General features: G+C 45.0%; 3 protein-coding genes across 4 annotated transcripts in view; 1 reads left to right on the top strand and 2 right to left on the bottom strand.

Moving 5' to 3' along the window:
* The window catches only part of LOC108628768 (coiled-coil domain-containing protein 142), a 4,366-nt gene extending 847 nt beyond the window's left edge, over nucleotides 1-3,519 (bottom strand). The window contains exons 1-12 of one of the 2 annotated variants that reach the window (XM_018030924.2): nucleotides 3,304-3,519; nucleotides 2,988-3,214; nucleotides 2,782-2,914; nucleotides 2,511-2,689; nucleotides 2,215-2,411; nucleotides 1,859-2,050; nucleotides 1,635-1,771; nucleotides 1,200-1,484; nucleotides 1,003-1,119; nucleotides 730-883; nucleotides 500-617; nucleotides 230-417 (exon numbers count right to left, since the gene is read on the bottom strand). In XM_018030924.2, coding sequence (XP_017886413.1) covers nucleotides 230-417; nucleotides 500-617; nucleotides 730-883; nucleotides 1,003-1,119; nucleotides 1,200-1,484; nucleotides 1,635-1,771; nucleotides 1,859-2,050; nucleotides 2,215-2,411; nucleotides 2,511-2,689; nucleotides 2,782-2,914; nucleotides 2,988-3,214; nucleotides 3,304-3,495 — 2,119 coding nt within the window. In that variant the 5' untranslated portion in view covers nucleotides 3,496-3,519. Of the gene's footprint in view, nucleotides 1-229; nucleotides 418-499; nucleotides 618-729; nucleotides 884-1,002; nucleotides 1,120-1,199; nucleotides 1,485-1,634; nucleotides 2,051-2,214; nucleotides 2,412-2,510; nucleotides 2,690-2,781; nucleotides 2,915-2,987; nucleotides 3,215-3,303 lie in introns of both variants that reach the window. The other variant, XM_026816741.1, reaches the window with a different exon arrangement.
* Nucleotides 3,520-4,018: 499 nt separating this feature from the next.
* On the top strand, nucleotides 4,019-6,387 carry LOC108628727 (WD repeat-containing protein 34). Its single transcript, XM_018030821.2, has 9 exons — nucleotides 4,019-4,217; nucleotides 4,309-4,393; nucleotides 4,464-4,679; nucleotides 4,769-5,006; nucleotides 5,077-5,284; nucleotides 5,362-5,567; nucleotides 5,751-5,896; nucleotides 5,968-6,170; nucleotides 6,238-6,387. Exons 1-9 carry the CDS (start codon nucleotides 4,159-4,161, stop codon nucleotides 6,302-6,304), a joined length of 1,428 nt encoding a protein of 475 aa, XP_017886310.1. The 5' UTR covers nucleotides 4,019-4,158; the 3' UTR covers nucleotides 6,305-6,387.
* Nucleotides 6,388-19,328: 12,941 nt separating this feature from the next.
* LOC108628794 (proline-rich nuclear receptor coactivator 2 A) lies at nucleotides 19,329-19,757 on the bottom strand. Its single transcript, XM_026816764.1, has one exon. The coding sequence runs from the start codon at nucleotides 19,755-19,757 to the stop codon at nucleotides 19,329-19,331; it is 429 nt and encodes a 142-aa protein (XP_026672565.1).
* Nucleotides 19,758-22,258: the final 2,501 nt, after the last annotated feature.

Below are 22,258 nucleotides of genomic sequence, written 5' to 3'. Positions count from 1 at the left end.
GAATTGTATTCTAAAAAGCGTAAGAAATTTTAAACTTTTTAGGCTTGTATGTCCTCAAGTCAGTTGTTTCTTCCAACTTCGCGAATGCACACCAAATACCAGTGGCAATATATTTTAAAGGGTATCTAAAATTGCAGACTCTTTCATGCGATACAAAGTCCCATAAGTCTGCCACTCTTTAGTGATCTCTCCTCGGTGATGCTACTTTTCGCAATAGTCGATCGATTACCGAGCCGTTTTCGCATAGAGATGGCTTCGCCGGGATGTCGAAGAAGCAACCGGCCTACTCCTTCGCATCTTCGAAGGACTTCATTTTTCAGCAGCTGACTCCGTACGTTCTGCGAGATCATCGTGCAATTCTCCACCCATTTCGACACGTACGCAAAGTCCGCGAGCAATTGCAACGCGCCGTGTTCGCTGAGAAAATAATACATTTTCACGGTTTTCGTCGAGCTTCTCGAGATCCATCGAGAATCGTGCCTAATTTCGATTCACCTACCTGAATTTGATACGATGCGAATAAATGTAATCCAGCCACGCCTCGCACATGATTTTTAGGATCATGTTGGACGTCTCTGGATCTTGAACGACTTCCAACACTGGAAGTAGTACTCTCTCTGCGCGAATGAGGAACAAGTAGCTTAGAAATCTCGTCGGATTCAAATTATAGAGAGAGAGAGAGAGAGAGAGAGAGAGGGAGAATTCAGAGAGTCTCTGTTTGCTCTTTACCGAAATAGGGTTCCACGTAAAGGCTGGCAGCTATCGGCCCGACGTCGCTTTCTTTTCTCCAATGACTCGTTCGTGGGAAGCACATGTGCAGATTAGCCAGACTCACGATCCGGCAGATCTTGGCGAGAATCTCGATACATTTCGCGGGACACTTCTGCGCGGACACGCGTACCATTACTTATACGTGACCGATTACGTACTCGCCGTATTCAATATCAACGAGAAATCGCGATCGCGATTACCGTCGAACACAGAGAAGTGGGATTACTTTACTCGAAGTAGATTCACGTTGACGTTCACTTCAGAGACGATTTTCGCCCTCATCTTAGCGCAAACGTAGACCTGAACGCTGATGGAATCGCTCGAGAGCGCGTTCCCGTGATCGGCGAGCTGTAACGTATATAAAAGAGATCCATTACGACAACACGCTTCGCGTCTTCGCGTTTGTGTTATTCGCTATACGTGAATACCTTTAAATAAGAAAGTTTTTCCAAGAAATTCGCTACGTCGCGCTTGATCAGAAAAAAGAATACGTCTAGCTCCCAGGTATGAGCTATGATCTTTGCCTCCTGTACGATCCACAGTCTCGCGGTGTGTATCGAATGATCCAATCGATGAAGAACGACGATCTGTTCCGAGAGCGGGAGCTCCGTTAACGGTGCACCGATCACCCATTCGCCACCCGCTTCGCATTCGTTGCTCGATTCGACCAACGATCGAAACAATTCTCCGAACTTTTGACCGGTGTCCGTCCCCTGAAAGTGGTTCACCGACGACGGATCTATCTACGCGAACGCGCATGTGTCTATATCTAATTGATATCAATGCTCGAAACGCCTAAGCGAAACGCGATCGAGGAAAAGAAAAGAACAGAAAAGAAAGATAAGGAAAGAAAAGTCGTTCACCTCGGTGGACGTCTTCGACTGGCATTCGAAAGACGAGGTGTAAGACGATCTGAAAAGATGGTCCCATTCGGTGATGGTCGCGTGGTATCCTAAAGCGTCGCAAAGATTCTGCAACGCCGATCTGACCGTTTGCGGCACTGAAAATGATTCGGACACGTCGGGCAAGTGCGATATGTGTGAACGTGTATGCGTGAACGTTCGTACGCAACCGAGACCATCTTTACCGCGATTCCTCTGGACGAATTGGCTCAGCCAGTCTTCGAGTTGACGCGCCCCATGACTGTGACGCGTGGCAAGAGCTTCCGGAGACCACCAAAGAACGACGTGATCCAGAATCGCCGATAGGGCTGCCCATGCGATTTCTCGATAATAATTCTTTGCTCTTCTCATCGCGCTGCTCCTCAACGTCGTCTCGTCTTTCGTTCGGTGCGTACCGTGCGTCCGATCGTAAATCGTTTCGTTTTCATGCGGAAAGAGACGAGCTAATTTAAACACGACGCGCTGACACGAAGTCGTGGGACGATGACCAATTGATACGCGTACAGTGGATAAAGCTGTTCGTCGTTACCATTACCGTTACCATTTATAATCTTCAGCGCGTCGTTCCCTAATAGTTTTGGTGAAACGATTTGCGCGACGTTCACCAGTCTCAACGCTTGCTCGTTCTGAGCATCGACCAATTGTTGAACGCTCTCTAAGTTCGAGCAAGTCTCCGACTCGTTCCGCGTCGACGACACGTTCTCACAGGTCGGGGGCGTCAAGTGTCTCGTCAAGGTTCTACGAATCGATCGAGATAGAATCGCATGGTCGTCGTGAAGGGAGGAGAGATCAGGATGACGGAGAAACGAGTTAGCGCGGTGTTGATGCATCGCTGACCTGTAGATCTCGATACTGGAATCTTCTGATGCGTCGCCGGCGTCGGCATCGGTACCGACGACTTCAGCATCTCCGGACGTCGTCGACGACGGATCGGTTCTCTTGCGAGGCTCGTATCTTGCCAGAAGGCACTCGATCAACTCGTGGCAGGACTCTTCCGCTCGGTTTTTAGCCAGCATCTGAAAGCCAGGCGAGGGCGAGCCCGAGACTAGATTCGAGAACAGAAGGAGTCGTGTTCCGGTCGCGACAGCTGCGGCAACGAGCGTCTCACCTGCAATATTCGCGTGACCGACATCTTCTTCAATGGTTCCAACATGTACGGACAATCGTTGCGGTAAACGTTCGTTGACGATTTCAAGGCATTGATGTCCTGGTCCAAAATATCGTTGTAAACGTTCACCAATCTGCGAAATTCGTACATACGATACAGTAATACGGCCGCTATCAGCGAACCGGGTCGTTTCGCGAGCTTGTCACCTGAAGATAATTTCGATCATCTCGTCCGCGTCGCGATCTACGATCGTGTCGATCAAATTCCGAACGAGCTTCGCGAGGACCTTCATTTTCCGCTTCAACACCGCAGAGAAATTTCGCATTTTGTACGCGTAAATCGGGTGCGAGTCGAAGTTCTTTGACGCCGCCGCACCGATTGATTCGTACTCTTTCACGATTTCGCGTAAATCGTTCGCGATTCCTTTGTACACCTAAATGCGAAATAAATCGGCGGTCAGGTAACGACTCTGAGGACATGCCGAAGCTGAGGAGACATGCGTGTATAGCGTATAGACGACACCTCGGTATCGCAAGATCTGGGATCAGTGATCGTATCTCGAATGACCAGAGTTATGCGTTCCGCGAGGTCGCTCGTTCTCTCGGCGAGTCGAGACGCGTCGTCGAACCACCGAGGTTGCCCGACGCGGAACGTAGCGTCGGACAACCGCGGGGTAAGCCACTTGCCGATGTTCGCTCTGTAATTACTGTCCATCTTTCGTTCGCCGTACTATATCGCATGCAGTGCTTCCGTGTCTTGCGATATCGACTCACTCCGAACGATCGAACGCAATGCCGACGAGGAACGAGTAATGAGCAACGTTTAACGAGTCGCGAACGCGAACAGCGAAACTCTAATAATCGCTTCGGGCAAAACGAATCGAATCCATTTCTACGATTGTATGCGGTCTGCCGACGGTCAAAGAGCAGCCGGTCGAGTTCGCTCAGTTGTCGTATCCTCGAATACTCGCATCGTAGAAATGAATCCTCAGGTACGCGTCCGGTGCGATGACTCGCAGCGTACGAATTAATAGTGTCGTTAAATGCTCGCTGTCTTTCGATCGTCCGTGACTGCGCGAATCTCTCAACGACTAACGACGCCGGACGACCGACCCTGACCGTTCCCGTTCGGTAGGCGCGTCGCCGCGTCGCGTCGGTGGCGTTGCCAAGGAAACGTTGTTTCCGTGGCACCCAGCTACGTCGAACGGTCGAAGCATCGTCGTCGTCGGTACCACGATCTCATAAACTACCCGGCCAGTGCCGTGGAAGTGGGTGCAGTGGTCAACGACGCGTTCCGTTGAGTCAGACTCTGACAGTATTTAATCGAAAGTCGTAGAGAACGTTTCTCGGATCGAACGTCGCTTTTTATGAATCAACCATGTTCGGCGATCGATCGGTGGAAGCTGTGAGTTTCGACTCGCAATTGTCAATAGCAAAGTACGTGGGAGAGCGTCATCGCGTCGCATAAATCATCTGCCGTTCTCTGTTCGTCGATATCGTTCATTCATTATCATCGATCACTTTTCAGATCGCAACTATCGGCGAACGTGCAAACGACGGAAATAGTTTACAACGAGAGACCCGCGCAAACGGTCGAGACTAGGACGATCGAGGTATCGAATAACGAGTATATTTTACAGTAACGATACTTTCGTTCAAACCGTAACTTTTCGTTGGTGTCAGACTCAAACGGTGACCGGAGATGAAAGGGAACCGAAGGTGAACTACGATAGATTGGCAGAATTTTTAAATAGAGTGACACCGAATGTGTTGGAAGCGTTGGACGAGTCGTATGGAACCGATGCGTTCGACGATTATGAGCCGAACACCGACGAGGAATCGGTCGCTGGTACTCGATTGCTGCAAACCATTAAAACCACCGGTGGATCGGATTCGCAGGTACTTAGTAGCTACATAGTATGTAACACCATTTGAGTTGATCGTCGCTCATCGTACCGTTTGAAATCGTGTTCGCGTCGTTTCGTCAGATGAAGATGACCGATATGTGTTGGAGCATCGGGGGAGGAACCCTGGTCGTTTCCTATGGCGTTACTCAGCACCGCACATGGTGCGAACATTTGTCCAAGATAGTGCTGTACGAGCGAACGAGACAGGGTGGTACTTTCGCCGACGAACCGAGCAAGACGTTAGAAGCTAACGGATGTGTGACTGCGATGGCTCATCATCCGACCGAACCGTCGATCGTAGCAGTCGGCTTGTTCAACGGTAACGTAAACGTGTGGACGGGAAGGACTTATGGACGAAAATAATGATAACATTTTGTACCGATGCGAAGGAGACGTCGTAGTATGGAACTTGAGGGAAGACGCGAGCTCGGCCCCGGCGACGGTAGTTTGCACGCACGACGACAGCGTGACTGGAGTCCACTGGAACGCGAGGACCGCCAACGGCGACGTATCGTTGCTGACCACTTCTGGCAAGGACGGTCACATCTTGGTTCATAAAATGACTGCGAACCATACGATCGCTCGCGCATTCAAACGGTAATCTATTAAGGACGTACATAGACAGAGGTAATCGCGATGACCTCGCCTCGCTTGATCACGTCTCGCGGTCTTAGATTGAAAGTCGCTAAGGAACATGATCAAACGGAGAGCTCGAGGACGCGCAGTGCCGGCGGAACGCGCGAAGCCCGAGCTGTCGAGCCTGGATCGTGCGTCACTACCTTCGATTTCTCGTCCAAGGATCCCATGTTCTTTGTCGTTGGTACCTTGTCCGGTGGATTGTATAAGTGTACCATGGACCCGGTCGTCCCTACTGTCCAAGGTACGAATACATTGGTCGGTATTCAGAGTCGTTACTTATTTTTAAGATCGTCTGTCGTGTACAGGAAACAAGGATTTAAGCAAATGCTTAAGGCGATCTTAAAAATAAGTAACGACTCTGAATAGGGGCCATACGATTGCAAAAGATGAACATAGATATACGCGTGACTTCGTTCGATCACAGGCGACGATGCGACGGTGGATCCTGTGATAGCCGAGTACGAGAGATACGAAGGTGGTAGCGTGACGTGCGTCCGATGTTCTCCGACTCGGAGTATCTTCGTCGCTGCCGGGACGGACAAGGAGATTCGCATATACGATTTCGAAAAGGTAACGTGTCTCGTGTTCGCGTAATGGCAATGCACCGTAGTCACCGTAACGAATTCGGATCGTTGTTCCAGCACGATTGCCTGCATTCGATCTCTTCAGAAAATACGATCATAGGTTTGACGTGGATGACCTGGAATCGAGATATTTTAGCGACTTACGGAGTCGGCCCGAAGATCGGACTGTATGACGTCACCGACGGTAGACTCGTGACTAACGCGAATTTTGAATCACCGGATAGACAAAATTCTAGTTGTCTCTGTGTCGATCCTAATGAGTAAGTATATAATATACACGCGTATGGTACATAAGATTCATTGCTCCGCGTTATATTCGGCTGGCAGGAATTTGGTGGCGATTGGTGATACCCGAGGAAACTTAGAGATCTGGAAGGTACCGAGACGATTGTGACCGAATTATAAGGATCGAAAACAAGCCTTCGAGCATTACGCGATGGATAATAAAAAATAAAAATAAGTTCTTTCCTTTTCCTGTAAAAAGGTCTTTATTTTTTCCGATTCCTGATCTACATTCAATAGTAATAACCGACACCGTCGTTGTGATACGTCGGACAATTTCCAAGTTAGCAGAAGACTATACGAGATTTTGAGACAAACAGGAAAATGCTAGCAGAAAGATTAAAAATATATTTATTACAACGGTGTCGTAAAACGACTCCGAGTACTTATCGGATCGAGATCTGGATGAGTCATACTAAATATCGATGGCATTCGTCACTTGTTACTTACGTGTCGTCTCGTATCGCTGCAACGAAAACAAAATCGACAAATAAAAGTTACGTCACGGTGATCATGTACAATACAAGACGTACCCTCACTACCCAAGAGAAACGACGACCGCGTCGCGAAGAAATGGGGATCATTCTCGTTCAGCTTCGTACAGCTGGTCGAATCTCACTCCTTCCTGAAAATAATTCTGAAAACGATACCAAATGGTCAGACGCAGATGACGTTCGATCTACATCCTGAAAAGGACGATTTCGGATGTTTGTCTTGAAAAAGACCGGCTGTGATTCGTCCTGAAAAGGACAGATTTCGGATGTTCGTCCTGAAAAAGACGGACTGTGGTTCGTCCTGAAAAGGACGATTTCGGATGTTTCGTCCTGAAAAGGACGGTTTCGGTTGTTCGTCTTGAAAAAGACGAGCTGTGGTTCGTCCTGAAAAGGACGGTTTCAGTTGTTCATCTTGAAGAAGACGGGCTGTGGTTCGAGAAAAGGACGGTTACGTACGAGAGTTGTCGCTGCGTTTGCGAAACATTTGCGGGCCCTGAGAAGGGCCCTAAAGAAAAATGGGGATAGCAAAAGAGGAAATGTGGACGGGATATACATAATGTGATGTATAGCGCAAGGTAGGAAAAAATAAGATTCGTAGTAAAATCGATCGACGGCTGGAGTGCTCGAAAGTAAAGTTTGCGTTGCATTTCTCTTCTTCCCTCGCTCACCCTCTCCCTCTCCGTCTCTCCGTCTCTCCGTCGCGTGCACTCTTGCTCGTCGTTCTCTCTGCATTCAGGTTTAAGCATGTACAGTAAAAAGAAAGGAAAGGACGAAAGGATGCTTGGGGGAGGGGGGAGGTAGGGGATTAGAAAGAAATAAAGCGTGGACAAAGATTGTCTATCGTGCAAGGAAACGTAGTTTGTGAAAATTTTCCTCCGTACGTCGATTCACTTCTTCGTCTTCATAATTTCTGTTTCTTCCTTCGAAGATGCTGCCTTCATCCGTGCGTTGAACTACTCGCGGTCGAAGAAACTTTCGTTACGATGTATGTTACTATGAATGTATCAATATGTTTTACATATATATCGTTTTTTAAAAGCTAAACGGTTCGAGGCTTCGAGAACTGATCGATCGAGAACATTTTCAGGCGTTCTTCCTCCGTCGGACATCGGCTTTCTCTTCGTCTTTCGCTGTATCGAACTTTTGCGTTTCGCGATCGACGCTGCGACCTACTTACGAGTGGGTAGTAACAGCGCCGTTACACGCGCGTCCAGTATTATTAATCGACGTCTAGATTTTGGTACACGAGGAGTATGCGGACGAGCGTAAGTACGTCCGTGTCCCACCTACGTGATTGTGCCGTTCATTGAAATACAGTTTCTCGAGTGACTCGATTCCGGTCATGTATCAGACTTCAATGGTTTGCATCCAGAATCCGTTTCACATAGTTCCTACTTGCTCGGCGTTTCCATTCATTTTTAAACTTTCCGATCAGCTTCGTAAACTTATTACCGCGCAATATCGACGACGCACTCTTAACTTCGTAGTTCCGTCTTCTCGCACACGTTTTTTTCTCTTCTGCCGCTCGTCTTACCACCTCCTATTTCTCTCTCTCCTTCTTCTTCGGTCATGCTTTCATTCATTCCACCAGCTTCGCGCATACATTCTTCGTCGATTTTATACATTGATTTTTTTGGCGCTTTTTGTTATCAAAAAGACATTTTTTCAGATGTTTTTTTTTTTTTAGAAATCTTCTCGCATTCGCTCTTGTTTTCATTCGAAACTGTTTTCATGCATCCTCTTCCGGAAAGGCATTATACATTTTCTGCCATGGTCACGCTCGATTCGATTGTTTCGTTTCTAATCTATACCATGACGTGTGCAAGCATTCCTTTAAGTTTGCGTGTTTCATCGTCGCTGAGAATCGCTGCTTCTTCGCTGTATCTTCTTCTCGAATCTTCTCTTGGCTCGTCGCAAAAGCGACCGCGCCTCAAACCTTCCATCTATTCCGATAGGAGAAAATACGGCAAAAAATAATAGCTCCTCTATCGATCCTCGGAACGGGCGCGTTATCGTTAACTGTGTCGTCGAACAGATTTCGAGTCTTCTTCTTCCTCTTCCTCTTCTTAGGTATCGGTATCTCTCACGTGCGTGTATTCCATCGTCTGCGATACGGTGTCACGGCGTACGTCGGACGCGCAAACACGAGACGATCGTTTTGTCAAGAAAACGACGGGATGCGCGTCGGAAAGGTGGCCAATCGATGATCCATTCTCGTCGATCAGGCCATCGTTACTTGCTCCCGTCATCCTCTTGTCTTCTTCTTCTTCTTCTTCTTCTTCTTCTTCTTCTTGGTCCTTCCATTTTCTCGTGTATCGACATGTGTCGTTCGAATAAAATGAGACGATCCATTGGGAAATACGTCCAGTCGACAGTCTCACTTGTCTTCGATTCACGCGCGTGTGTACACGAACGATTCGTTGGTAAAATTGTTGCTGGCGATCTCTGCGAGAGATCGGCTCGGATTCGTGAATCGGGACTCGGTACTTTGATACACGTTGGTGCGATAGTAGTTTGCACATGAATCGTTTCTCTTTTTTTTTATCGTGTTACAAAAGCTACCAGGTCTCCATTTCGTACGATAAAATGATCTCGTTGTTGCGCGTAGCGACGACCTTCATCGATCCAGCTGGTATCGCCACCTTTCTTCGTTCTCATCCGGCTCCTCTCCAACTTTATTACACACGCGTCATTCGCAAGATCGAGGCCACGAAAAGAGATCCGTAGACGAGAGGACCGTCTCGATCGCCGACTCGAAACATGCGTTCGAAAATAAACAGCAGCCATACACATCGTATTAAAAAATGAATCGCTTTCTTCTCCTCTTGTTTCTTCCTCTTCTTTCAGTCCATCACCGCAATCTCATTTTTTACATAATAAAATATTCTATTTCCGCTCACCACGACTCGCACGATTCGATTTCTCATTTTAGTACGTTTCACGTATATGTACAACTGGCTATTTCTCTTCCGTCACTTTTTTTTACCCTTGTTTTATCGATCCTCCTCCGAAAAGAAAGTTACGCGAAAAATGCATCCTTAATACAATAGCTTTTTACGATACATTATTTCTTATATATGCGCTCGAGTCGAACCTTAATTGTACAGCTTCTCTCTCTCTCTCTGTGTATGTGTGTGTGTGGATGTGTCTTTTCCTTTTACAATAATAGCTATACGTTATATATCTCTATTCTTATTATCCTAAAGACTCGTGTCCGCGACGGAGTTTGATCGAAGAGACGCGAAAGAAAAAATGATCGGTATCGTTTAACATTATTTATCATAGTCGTCGTCGTCGTCTTCGTCACCGTTCGAACTCTCGTCCTTCCCGTGATTCTTTGACCATCTTCGTCACAAAGATCGCGACTCGGTAATCCTTACTTGTACAACTATATAATTTACTGGCTAACAATGAACTCGTCGATACGACCTTCGTTGAGGAACGACAGAACAAAAGTTCTGGTCGTCTCTGTTTTTTTTTTATTTTTTTGTTTGTTGCGCGATCGGATCGGGCTCGCGAACTTCTCAAAGGCGACAGGTCGATCGCCGAAGTATTATCGGCAAGTCGAAGAAAACATCTCTTGTTATCGAACGATATCTGTTCATTTTCATTTTCTATATACGCTTCATTATTTTCTCATTTTTCGCGCGACGAAATAATACGTTTGAAAGGGGGTTTTTCATCGTTGAAAGCACGACTCGTGAATCGTAGCTATAAAGCGGCTGAACAAAAAACAACCTGTCGCTTCCGAGGTAGGCAAGTTTCTTCGTACGAAATCGTTATCTCGTTCGTAGTTCACATTATTTTTGTTCACTTGTATACTCATACTCGACGTTCGGTTTAAAGCGGACCAGAGTTTCGCGGAACAATGCTCTGTACAGCGATGCTCGGTGTAAAAATGTAAACTTACAAAAGGGGAAAAGGAGGAGGAGGAGGAGGAGGAGCAGGAGGAGGTGCAGGAGGGAACGGAAAAGAAATTCAAATAAAAGAGGAAACTATCGGAAGAAATATCACGCGGTTCGTAGAATTATTACATATACGCGTAGTCGAGGACGAAGGAGAAACATCTGCGCTTAAGAGAAAGGCCATTTTTTTCTTTAGATTAGTTTCGTCTCGATAACTTTCCAAGTTACTCGTCCTTTCGAGATTCGTAGTCTCAGTCTTTGTCAACGACGAAGCGTTCGGGGCATCCGGGAGCAATTTAATTCGAAATTGAAAGCGAAGATCATCGCTTAGAATTTCCACGATATCCGTGACTCAACAAGACCAGAACGTGAATGACCGCAAAAGTGATAATCGAAATAGATAGCCAATCGAAATTCGGATATAACGTAATGTTCGCATATTCACTGTTCGTCAGAGACTTTGCAACTAGCGACTTTTGTAACAGCGAACGTTGTCGTTGACGCGCAAAAGCCTGTGGATCTACGAATCGCGAAGATGACGATAACGACGACGACGACGTCTCGTCCCTTTAGCTTGCGTAGCTGTGTCTACACGGATCTGTATAGGTCACTGACCGATTAAAAGCAGTAATGAACATCTGGCAGCGCGAGTAATTTGATAATTGACTCGATTCGAAGTACGTACTATGTACGTATCGTTCGTTCGTCGGTTCGCGCAAACGTTGCTCGCTTCGCCTCGTAGAGCCTCGAAACGAAGGGGGAAGAAAAAGCGACGTGTCACCCTCGGACACACTGGCTACGCGTAGGAAAAATTATTGTCGCGCACGTGCGAGCGACGACGACACGATTATATTATACGTCGATGTTTTCCGCAGAATTTGTTCGTCATTGAAACGCGCGCGCGCACCGAGCGCTCTGCACGAGTTCAAACATCCTCGTAGCTATTTTTCTTTTATCTTTCGGTTTCGTTTTTATAGAACGATCGCACCGGATCGCTCTCCACGTGCGAGAAATCGAGAAGCTAGACGGACGCGTTTTGCCGACCGAATCGCGTTCGATTCGCTTTTCATTCGTAAAGAAGGCGAGCGACCTTTTGCGCGGGGCAAAACGCGTTCGTATCGTCCTCGTTTCGGAGCATTTATCGCTCCGCGCATCTCTCCCTTCGTCTTGAACTCAGATTCGCTTATTTATATTTAAGATTTTTCTCACGCACGCAGGCACGCAGACTCGCATTCACATTTTCCATTTGGCACGCTCGCACTCTCGCACGCACGCTTCGACGATCGAACTCGGAACGGAAAACACGCGCAAAGTATATATTATCGTAACAAGGTACATGGTCGATTCTCGATTCGCTAAAATAGTCAGTGCGTTTTGTTTGTTTAATCATCGCGGGCGAGTGGCTCGTCCGTTTTCAATCTACATTTTACGTTTTCATGTCAGCCCGTGCGTGCATCGGAACAACGCCGCGCTACGCGATCACGTATTCTTATTTACTCGTTTCGCGTATTTAAAGACGAACGCGTCTCTCACTCGTTTCATACCCTCTTTGACTCTCTTCCTCCCCTCTGTCAGTCGTGCCTCGACGATTTTCATCTCGGACGCGAGAGCGAAAGTGGAAAAAAGAGATTTCGTTTTGCGACGACGAGGCATCGCGTTGGCTGACGCGGTTTTAGACTTTCACGAGCAGCAGCAGGAGCAGCAGCAGGAAGGGGGATAAAAAATATTGTCGTCGATAGGCTCGTCAATGATGCATTATGAAATTGACGAGTAAACGATCGATGGCTCGAGAGGGACTCGTCGCTACCGTAGATAAAAATCGTATTCGGGTACGTATCATTCGTCTAATGTGCGCCCTTGGAAAATCTGTTTTTCATATGCGCCATGGAACCGCTCGTAACCCGACGAGACCGTTCGATTTTGCGTCGCCTCGGATTCGATGCGAATCGATTCGAACTCGAGGCGACGTCGAATTGCCTGCGATCTACTACGAGTGTTCATAAACGCGTGCCTCGAATTTATAATTATTACGATCGTTTTACGACGTCGAGTCGACGACTTAAAGATACGAATCAGTGTGTACGAATTCGGCGTCGTACAGACGACCGTGTCCGTCGAAGTAAAAGAGGAAACAAATCGATATGACGCGTACCATTAATGAACCATTGATGAACGCTTACGAAAAGACGAGGGCTTCGCTTCCCTCTGTTCGTCCCTTCTCTCCTTCCTACCTCCGCCTCCGCTTCACCATACCGTTCGACTTAATTCTAAATTTAAGGCTTAATCGATTAATCGACATAGTGTTTCGTGTAACTGTGTTTGTGTTCCGATATAACGATCAGCGAAATATAAATTTTGACTTTCGACGAGCGAGTCGCGCCTCGAAATTCCCTCGCGACAAAATACTTTGGAGGGTGAAACGTTTCGAGGCGCGGCCCGGTTTCTCTCGTTCGAAGACGTTTCGCACCACATTTCATCGGCGCGATTTCTTTTTCGTTCAGCCGCGAATTCCTGACTTGTTTCATTCACCGGTATTCTTTCCTTGACGAGAATTGGTACGGATATGTAAACGTTCGCACCGATCGTTTTTCTCTGCTCTTTAACATCGCGCGCAATTTCATACTGAAACAAAAACGTTTCAGTCTCGAAAAGAATAGATCACTTAACAAATATCTAATTAGAGTAAAGCAAATCGTGAATCATGAATATCCGATAAATAGCGAGACGTTCATGCCCTCTGCCCCGCGTCATTTGTTAATTTTATCGTCGACTAGACTTACAATTAGACCATTGATTTAAAAAAAAGGAGGGAGTGTGTGTACACCTCCGTACACCTAATTAAAACTTTAATTGAAAAGAGGAAACGTTGAAATTGAGAAGAAACGTTTCTACGAATAACATAATCGCCCAGTACGGTAACTATGCGAATGCGCTAAAAACATCGAAGAGAAACTTGCGACCGAAATCGGAACTGATCTTCGGCCGATGAAACAAAGTTCTCATCACGAGAATCCATACGACTGCGTTGCGATCTAATAACGCGAATCGAACGCGAAAGTCCCAGCGAAGCTTCCACACCTATTTCCCGGATCCAAGAAAAAGAGAGAACGTGCGCGACGCAGGATCAAACCTTCGATCAATTCCTCGAATCGATCGAGCGAGCAAACGAGCGAACGAACTCATTCCTTCCGTTTTCATACGATAATAAGTATTCCGCCTCAATTTTTTTGTTATACCGTTCCAATTACGCGAAATTCAACTACGATTGATAATAATTACGATCTACGGATCAGCTTCGTCTCAAGATCAACAAAGCAAAATTGTTCGAAAGGTACGATAGTGTACGGGATTGAAAAATGGGACGATCGAACAACGCGTGGACGTGGACCTACATATATGCACGTATGTAAGTACGCGCACTCGTACTGCTCGTATGCCGCGTAATGTTCGCCGATGGGACACGGGCGCGTCACGGTACTTCTACGTATGCGTCTACTTGCTATACACACGTATAACTGAATAACAAAGAAACGCACCAGTCGATAACGTTATGCTCGCGTAACGAACGACAGCTGCTTAGTACTCGCCGAAACCTCTCCACGACGTAACTTTCATGTTTCTCAAAGTTCACTTTATGTATAAGTAAGTAAATGCCTTCTTTACTTTTTCTTCTTTACTCTTTTTTAAATCGATGTAATATTACGAATTCTACTCGGAAACAAAGGACGCGATTGGCCACGTATGTCGGGGATTCTACATAGGAAATAAAACGTTTGAAGAGGCATCGGAAATTATATTTCTGATCAGCTACGAAGAACGCGAACAAAAGTTCGGTGAGAATAGAAGCCTTTTCGTTTCGCAAAACGAATCCCGTGATGCGCCCGTGTGACTTCGCAAGAATCTTTGATTTCGTTTCGTCCTGCTTTCGCGAACTGCTGTCCTCGATTTTTCGCGTGACTCGCGACGAACGATTTTTTTGTACGTTACAATATCACAATGAATGCCAATCGAGGATGGATCGTCTCGCATAGTTCGTCCTCTTCTTTGCGCTCCTATCGTTCGTTATCGTAAACGAGAAAAGGTAAAACAAGAAAGAAGAAATAGAAAAAAAAACGGAGTAGTAATTATTTCGAGACCTGCATAACTCCGATCTACGATCTTGAGCGATGGAAAATATTCGCGGGAAGATAAAAGAAAAAGAGAACGGAAAGAAACGCGTTATCTGGTGACCGACCGGAAGCGCGTTCGAAGATCAAAATTCCCGACCGACCTCGTTCCCGTTTCGCGTTCGAAACGATCCAGGTTCTCGTTGGCTCTTATAATTAGAACTATCAGCTATATCCTCGTCTTAAAGTCAAGAAGGTGGATTACGACACGCAAGATGGACGTACTCGAAAAAGTTTTTAAATAATATTAACTCGTTCTTTCCCATCGCTGTGTTTTTGGAAACATTGCACCTCCAAGACTATATCTCCCGTTATTCATTCCGAGCGTATTCGTTTTCATGTACGACGTTATATCGTTGATCTCTAAGTTTTACGGATCATCGGTAGCAGTGATAAGTGAAACTGTAGGGGTAGCGAACTCCTCGTTTTAAGACACGAAGATATACATACTCCAAGTTCTCCCGCCTTTCTCAACCGATATGCGTACGTAATTTACGCGCGATGTTTCTCACATACCACCACATCCAAACTCCCCGTCTCTCTCTCTCTCTCTCTCTCTCTCACTCATACTATCATTCGCGCTTTGTTCTCGAGAAGAACGGTAATTCCTTTGTCTCTCACAGCGTACACCGTCGTACTTGCACGTTCTTAAAACTATCCCACCTTGTCGTTTAATTATATACATATAATATATAATATATATATATATATGTGTGTGTTGTGTGTATGTGTATATATATATATATATGTTGATGAATTACCAATTAAAAATTAGTAGTATCTATAGGGTCATCATCACAGCTAATTTCTTATCGTCTTTTAAATTAATATTATCGATTGGTTGATTATTCGTTTTGTAATTAGTTGGCCGTCTTTTTTTCTCGGCATCATCGCTTCTCGTCCACTGGACGTAATGTTTCTGTTTGTCGCCTAAAGGCTACTGAACGGTAGCGACCCAGTTGTTGGACAGAAAGCGTTTGCTTTCCATTCGATCGCGCGAAGATCATCGCTCGGACGGAGCGATCGTCACCTTCTACCTTCACTAGCTTTCTTTCTTTCTTTCTCTCGTTCGCGAGACTCGAGCAGGTAATTACGCGTACTGTTACAGTTGAAAGAGCCCAATTGTATTTTGTCAGATTTTTGCTCTCGATCGGAACGGAACAAAACGCCGTTGCCACCGAGATCTCGATAATAATTATTATTCCATTACGTTCATATACGCGATATATACAATTCATAATACGCATTGACCGCCTGCCTTCCGTTCACCGTATGTACACAGATTTCTTTTTACAGAACATTTACAATTGCCGTTTTTTAATTACAATTTTTCCTTCTCGAATCTCCTCGCGTTAATCAAGTATATCTACAGAATAATTGGCAAACGGGTGGGCGCGCATACGTACGATATAATGTTTCGTCGTTACGTTCGAACTTCATCTCCCATAGGACGGCAGTGTAAAAATTCGTTTACTCGGCGCCCTCGGAGCCGTTCTCCCCTCATTCAGAAAAAAATTTACCGCGCGCTCTGAATGCTTTACGTTCTATCCGTCGGATGCGTCTCGTTCCAACATTTTATACAAATACATACGAACCTAATCATTGAAATGAACGATCACTGGGAGAATACCGAAATACGGATTCCGAAATATCTTCAAGAGAAAAAGAGAGATGTTTAGCGCTTCCATCTTCGAATCGAAAACACCAAACGAATCGAAAATAATTATAATAATAATAATAATAATAATAATAATAATCATAATAATAATCATAACAATAATTATTCTCCTCGCATGAATATTTTCAATAAATCACGACATATGTTTTAAAGGATCTTTGCAACTTGTTTACCGTGTAGCAAACATAGTACTACTTCCTGTTTGTTGCGTATATGTAATATCTGTATCCCTGTGAAAACTGACGCGTCGCGAAGATACCCGCTCTGATAAAAACTATTCCCCGTCGAGACGTTTGGTCAACGTCGCACTTGCGATCCAACCCGATCTTTATCTCCGATTAGACGGCAACTATTCCGTTTCCGCCGAGAGCAGAGATTACTACTTCCCAACCGCGAGCGTACGGAGAAGTCGAGTCGTATTCCGAAATCGTTGACGAATGAAAGCGAAAAGAAATGGCTCGCGTCCGAGGGAATTTCTAAGAACCTCGAACCTCGTTTATACATTTACGAAAGATCTCCAACTCGAAAGAACTATCGGAATCGAAAGCATCGTTCGTTCCTGAATCACTAGAGTTAGAGCGAAAGAAACGGAAGATGGAAGACGGAGCTTGGTTCAAAGTTGGTCTTAACTTATTTACCTTCCTCTTTGCTCTGCCGTCGCACCACGAGAGAAATCAGATTCACGATGAAAACCGGTTAATATCACGACGACGACGGCAGTCAGCAACACTCGACTCTTAACTACATGTCCTTCGAAATCGATGAAATTCCGTCTTCATTTTACGTCAGCGGGCGGTACTTAATTTCTCTCGACCATCAACCATCGAGCATCAACCATTTCGCGCAATACCCGGCTGTCAGATGCTATAGATACGATTAAAAATTTCTCATCTTACAAAACTACGAACGCGAAGAAAGTAATCGAAAGTTCGAAATTGCACGTTTCCGTTAACTTTTCTCCCTTTCTCTCGCACCCTCCTTGCATACGTACGTAGGTACACGCTCATTTTGATCCTCGAGATCCGTGTAATATTTGTACATATGCCACCGGAGACTTACTTCGCGAATCATCCTAAAAACTATATAACTTACGAGAAAAAGAAAATAATTGCCGAAGGGAAAACGAAACCGATTCGATTTAAACGAAAAATAATGTCTCCTTCGATTAGGAAGGAGAGAAGTGTTTCCTGACTAAAAGGACTCTCGAATAATTTAGCAACGTTTGTCATCAAATGAAAAACAAAAAAGGAAGATAAAAGAAGAAACGGAAAAGAAAGCGAGAAGTTGCATGATTGAACGAAAATAAGAATCGATTGTTTCATTTTCCCGGAGTAAAGAAATTATAATATAAATTGTGGAAAAAAAAGTTTCATCCGAAACGAATAGATTCAAATAAAGGAAACAAAAAATTTGTCCAACTAGCGATTCCATTCGATATCGAAAAGTAACAGGTAAAAAAAAACTACCTTGCGAACGATATCGAAGCAATCTCGATCTAATTATGTACCTCGATCATATTAAATGTAATTTGAAATTCGACGCCTGTGGGAAACGTCAACAAAAATTTGGTAACATAAGCAGAAGTATTGCTTAATCGCGAAAGAAATACGTGGCAATCGTTCATAGGACGTGAGCATTGGATCATTCGTTCGGGCAATTGTTCCTCAATCATCAGTGGACGCATTATATAAATGTAATTAATTAAAAGAAAAGAAAAGGAAAACGATTAAACTCATTTGTATGCACACTGAAAACTCGTCGCTCAAGTCTTGATGCTTCGCGGAACTTCTCGCGAAGCTAAAAAACGAGTAAGACTATCTTCGATAATAGCGGAAGATAAATAAAGGAACCAACAATTTTGCCTTGCCCCGATAAATAATCTTGAGAAATAATTTGATTATCCCTTGAAGATGCCGTACCGAGCAAACAAATTTCATCGATAATATTCAACGCCCGACAAAATCGATAACTGCTAAAGAGCAGTAGATAAACGTTCGTGACAACGCTTCAAGTTCATGGTTCGTGTTGAAGATATAAAAAAAATGTCTTTCAATGAAAAGAGAGAAGAAAAAAATAGTAATTGGCATACGCTCTGCGACAAAATGTAAATATGATTCGAATATCCGCTATGGAAAGAATTCCGGAAAAGAATAAAACTTACTTTCACCATATCATTGACGATGCTCTAAATAGCAATTTTGCGTTTAAGAGAAAAAAACCTGTATATATATAACTATAGTTTCTAAAAATGGCTAACGCAGGCTCGCCTACATATGTCTTCGTACCATTTCGTCAAACGGATAATACAATCGTGTTCGTGTAGTGTGTGTATGTGTGTGTATACGTGTATGTGTCTGCGAGTTAATCATATATAATAATAATAATCTAAAATACATACGTTTATATCTTCATAGACGGCGCATAATAGAATCGTTACAAGATATCATATACTTGAATCGCGACAGACGCACCCGCGTCTCGTTATTCTCAACGTTCGTACGGTTTGTATAAGAGTTTTGAAGGAAACGTAGTTAGCTTTTTTCTTTCTTTCTTTTTTTTCTATCTCGATCACTCGGCATCTTTCGTTACCGCAAAATCGAAGACGCCGGTGCTCTGCTGCGCGTACGCTTTCCAGTTTAACGCGCTCGTTACCTCGTGTAATCGTCCATAAAGAGATTGCGTTATCGCGCAGTTGTAAACACTTTTGTTTTGTCGTATCGTTTGTTCCTCGAACGAACAGCTTGACACAGCGTAAGAGAGCGAGAGAGAAGATAAAGAAAAAATATCATCCTTCGATCCGAGAGAGGGTCGACGATGACGATATCGTACCTGTCTCCTCGATTTTTGTTTAGAGATTGGTTACCGTTCTTAGCGGTCCGTTGGTCTGTAGGTATCAGGCTTGGACGTTTAGTATCATCTTGAGATTTGATATATCGCAACTTCTGTTGGATTGCTGGCAACCGATCATCAGTCTCGCGGTCCAATGGCTCGGTGGTTTGGGAAGGCTCGCCGGAGACGGCGGCTCGGAAAACTTGGCACCCGCGTAAAAACTGTTGGTCGGGCTGCCGCGCGGACTGTACTCGTACCGCAGCGGCGAGTTCCTCGATCCCTTCGACGAACCTTGCGGACTGCAGCTCGATCTGCCGCCGGTCGAACTTCTACCATGGGATGATCTACCATTGGTGTTTGCGTTGTTGTTGCAGTTGCTGAAGAATGTTGACGATTTGATTGCACTTGAACGATGGTGGTGACGTTCGACGCCGACGTTCGGCGAGCCCTGCCGGCCTACTTTGTTGTTCAATTTCGGTACCGAATTCGTCATGATTGCCCTTTTTCACGGTACTTCTGCTGCTCTCCCGTCGCTCGCGATCTCGATCAGTCGACCCGTCTGGAAAACGAATCGGTCTCTTAAGCCGGTATTCAGAGTCGTTACTTATATCTACGATCGTCTTAAGCATTTGTTTAAGTCCCTGTTTCCTGTACAAACTGGAAATATGGGATAGACAGGAATAGCAAATGCTTAGGATGATCTTAACTAAGATTCTTAAGAATAAGCAACGACTCTCAATACCGGCCTTAAAGCTAGCATACGCGAATGTAAGATTCGTGTACATAAATAAAACGTGACGGTCGTCGACGCGAAAAGCTTCCGGTAGAAAATCATTTCGTCATATTCGCTCCGTGTACGAAACCGTTCACCATATGGGGAGCGTGATTAAGCTCGGACGGAATAACGAGCATAACCATGAAATACGAGTGATCGATGACGCTACATCGCGTCTCTTTCGATAAGAAATTTCGAATACAAGGTAAGAGGAACGATAATGAATATGTAAACTCACCGTAGAATGTCCGCGGGCCACTTTCTACAGCAGTCAAGCTTTCGTCGACGTTCGTATTCGATGATTTTTCTAACTGCGCAATAATCACGGGTCCAGGGCAAATCCAGGGTAGGGGGAACGCGGAGGAATAAACTTGGTGGGGTATCCCACGAACCTCCTGTGAGCGCGATGCTACCTCGCCCCGCTTGCTTCGAGTTCTCTCGCAGTCCTCCCTAATTGCGTTTTTCTCGAATTTGACCACATTCGGTGACCGTTGGTCACCTCCGTATGCACTTTTACTTCTCACCGAACGAAATCACACGCGTATGGATCGAATTCTATCTCTCTTTCGCTCAATCTCCCTCTCTCGCTCTCTCTCTCTCCCTCTTTCAGTGTTCGCTTATCGCGAAGCGCAGCTGGAGAGGTACAAGATGGCGAACGACACACAAGTTGTTTGTTTTTTCGCTGCCTCGCACGGAATTTCTTCAAGTTTCACACGCGCGCGTACACATACGTTTCGTGAACGCGAGAGATTACTTTTAACGGCAAATAACTCGTCGTCGTGATGTGCTCTATATGTACGCGCACCGAACGCCACGTTCGTTGTTTGTGTCTCGAGAAAACCCGGATCGCTTCGAGCAGCGGTCGATTTCTACCTTCTCTTCAACGCTCGTTTCTCCGCGCTTTTTAACCTCTCCTCTCGATAATTTCACCAACGCGCACAACACCCGCTGAAACCGGATACTGCGATCGAACTCTCGTACTCTCACTCGTAAACTACGTATGTGCTCTCAAGCTGGCTGGGCCCGCTGCCCGCTTCCAATACTGCTTCCGTCTGTGTGAACGAACAGACCTGCTCCACTGTGGCTTTGGTCAGTCTTCGAACCAATTTCACGTCACATGACTTGCCTCAACCAATCATATCGTTCTTTCCTCGACCATTCTCGGCTTTCTTCGTGCAATTCGTTACGCTACCTTAGAGACCTTTACAAAGATAAAAGTTTTACGACTTTTCAACGTCACAATTATCTGTGCATTTTTTTGATCCATTTCAATACTTTGTATCTTTAATTTTGTCATTGGAATTCATCGAATGAACTATCAACGTTGGACGTAACGATCGGAAGGTAGGTTCGCTGCCTATTGGTCGAGCGTCAAATGCGTAGTACCTATTTAGTACGTAACATGTATGTCCTTATTGTCCTTATCGGTGTAAATCCTGTATGATCTAACGAATCGTTTTATACCGTTTATCGTTTTCTTCTATAAAAATTCATTGAGTCGATCGTCCTTGTCAATTACAAACGAAAAATCTGTACATACGACGCAAGATGAAAAGAATTCCCGAAACCCCGTGTGTACTGTACGACATACATACACATACTTACATACATAGTATATGTTTATGCTCTGGTCATCCCCTCCCACACTATTGACTTGATCTGTTTATCATTTTACGTAACTATAATTATTGTTTACACAGTATTGTTCCTCTCTAATTAATGGCGATTAATTACGGATTCACCATTTTATTATAGACTCCGAATCGAATGGCACGTGGAGGATACTGTTCTTTCAGTTGGTAATCGGTGTAGCGTGGACTGTTTTGATGGATCTTGGCTTGACAAATGGTAAATATACTCAATTCGATTGAAGTGTCCTTTGAAGTAAAGTAATGGAGACTTGGAAAATAACTAAAGGATTGTGTAAGAGTAAATTATAATTTTCCTTCATTCCTCCATTCCAGTTTGCATTTTCGTTCATCCTTGGTCATGGCTGATAGCTGGTTTCTGGCATCCCACAACTTTTGGTAAGTAGCTGGCTCCTGGCATCCCACAACTTTTGGTAAGTAGCTGGTTCCTGGCATCCTTCAACTGTTGGCTTATGGAAGGAACATCAATGAAGGTTTTAATCACAGTGAGTCACATGCTTTTATTCTCTCCTGGCTTATACTTGTTTGATGAGCATGGGGACCCCGAGTATTTAAATATTATTTTATAGT

This window comes from Ceratina calcarata, unplaced genomic scaffold, assembly GCF_001652005.2.
Source record: "Ceratina calcarata isolate Rehan_Ccalc_2016 unplaced genomic scaffold, ASM165200v1 scaffold54, whole genome shotgun sequence".
Taxonomy (NCBI): domain Eukaryota; kingdom Metazoa; phylum Arthropoda; class Insecta; order Hymenoptera; family Apidae; genus Ceratina; species Ceratina calcarata.
The sequence above is the reverse complement of the archived record's forward strand: the minus strand, read 5'-3'. Positions and strand labels throughout refer to the sequence as shown.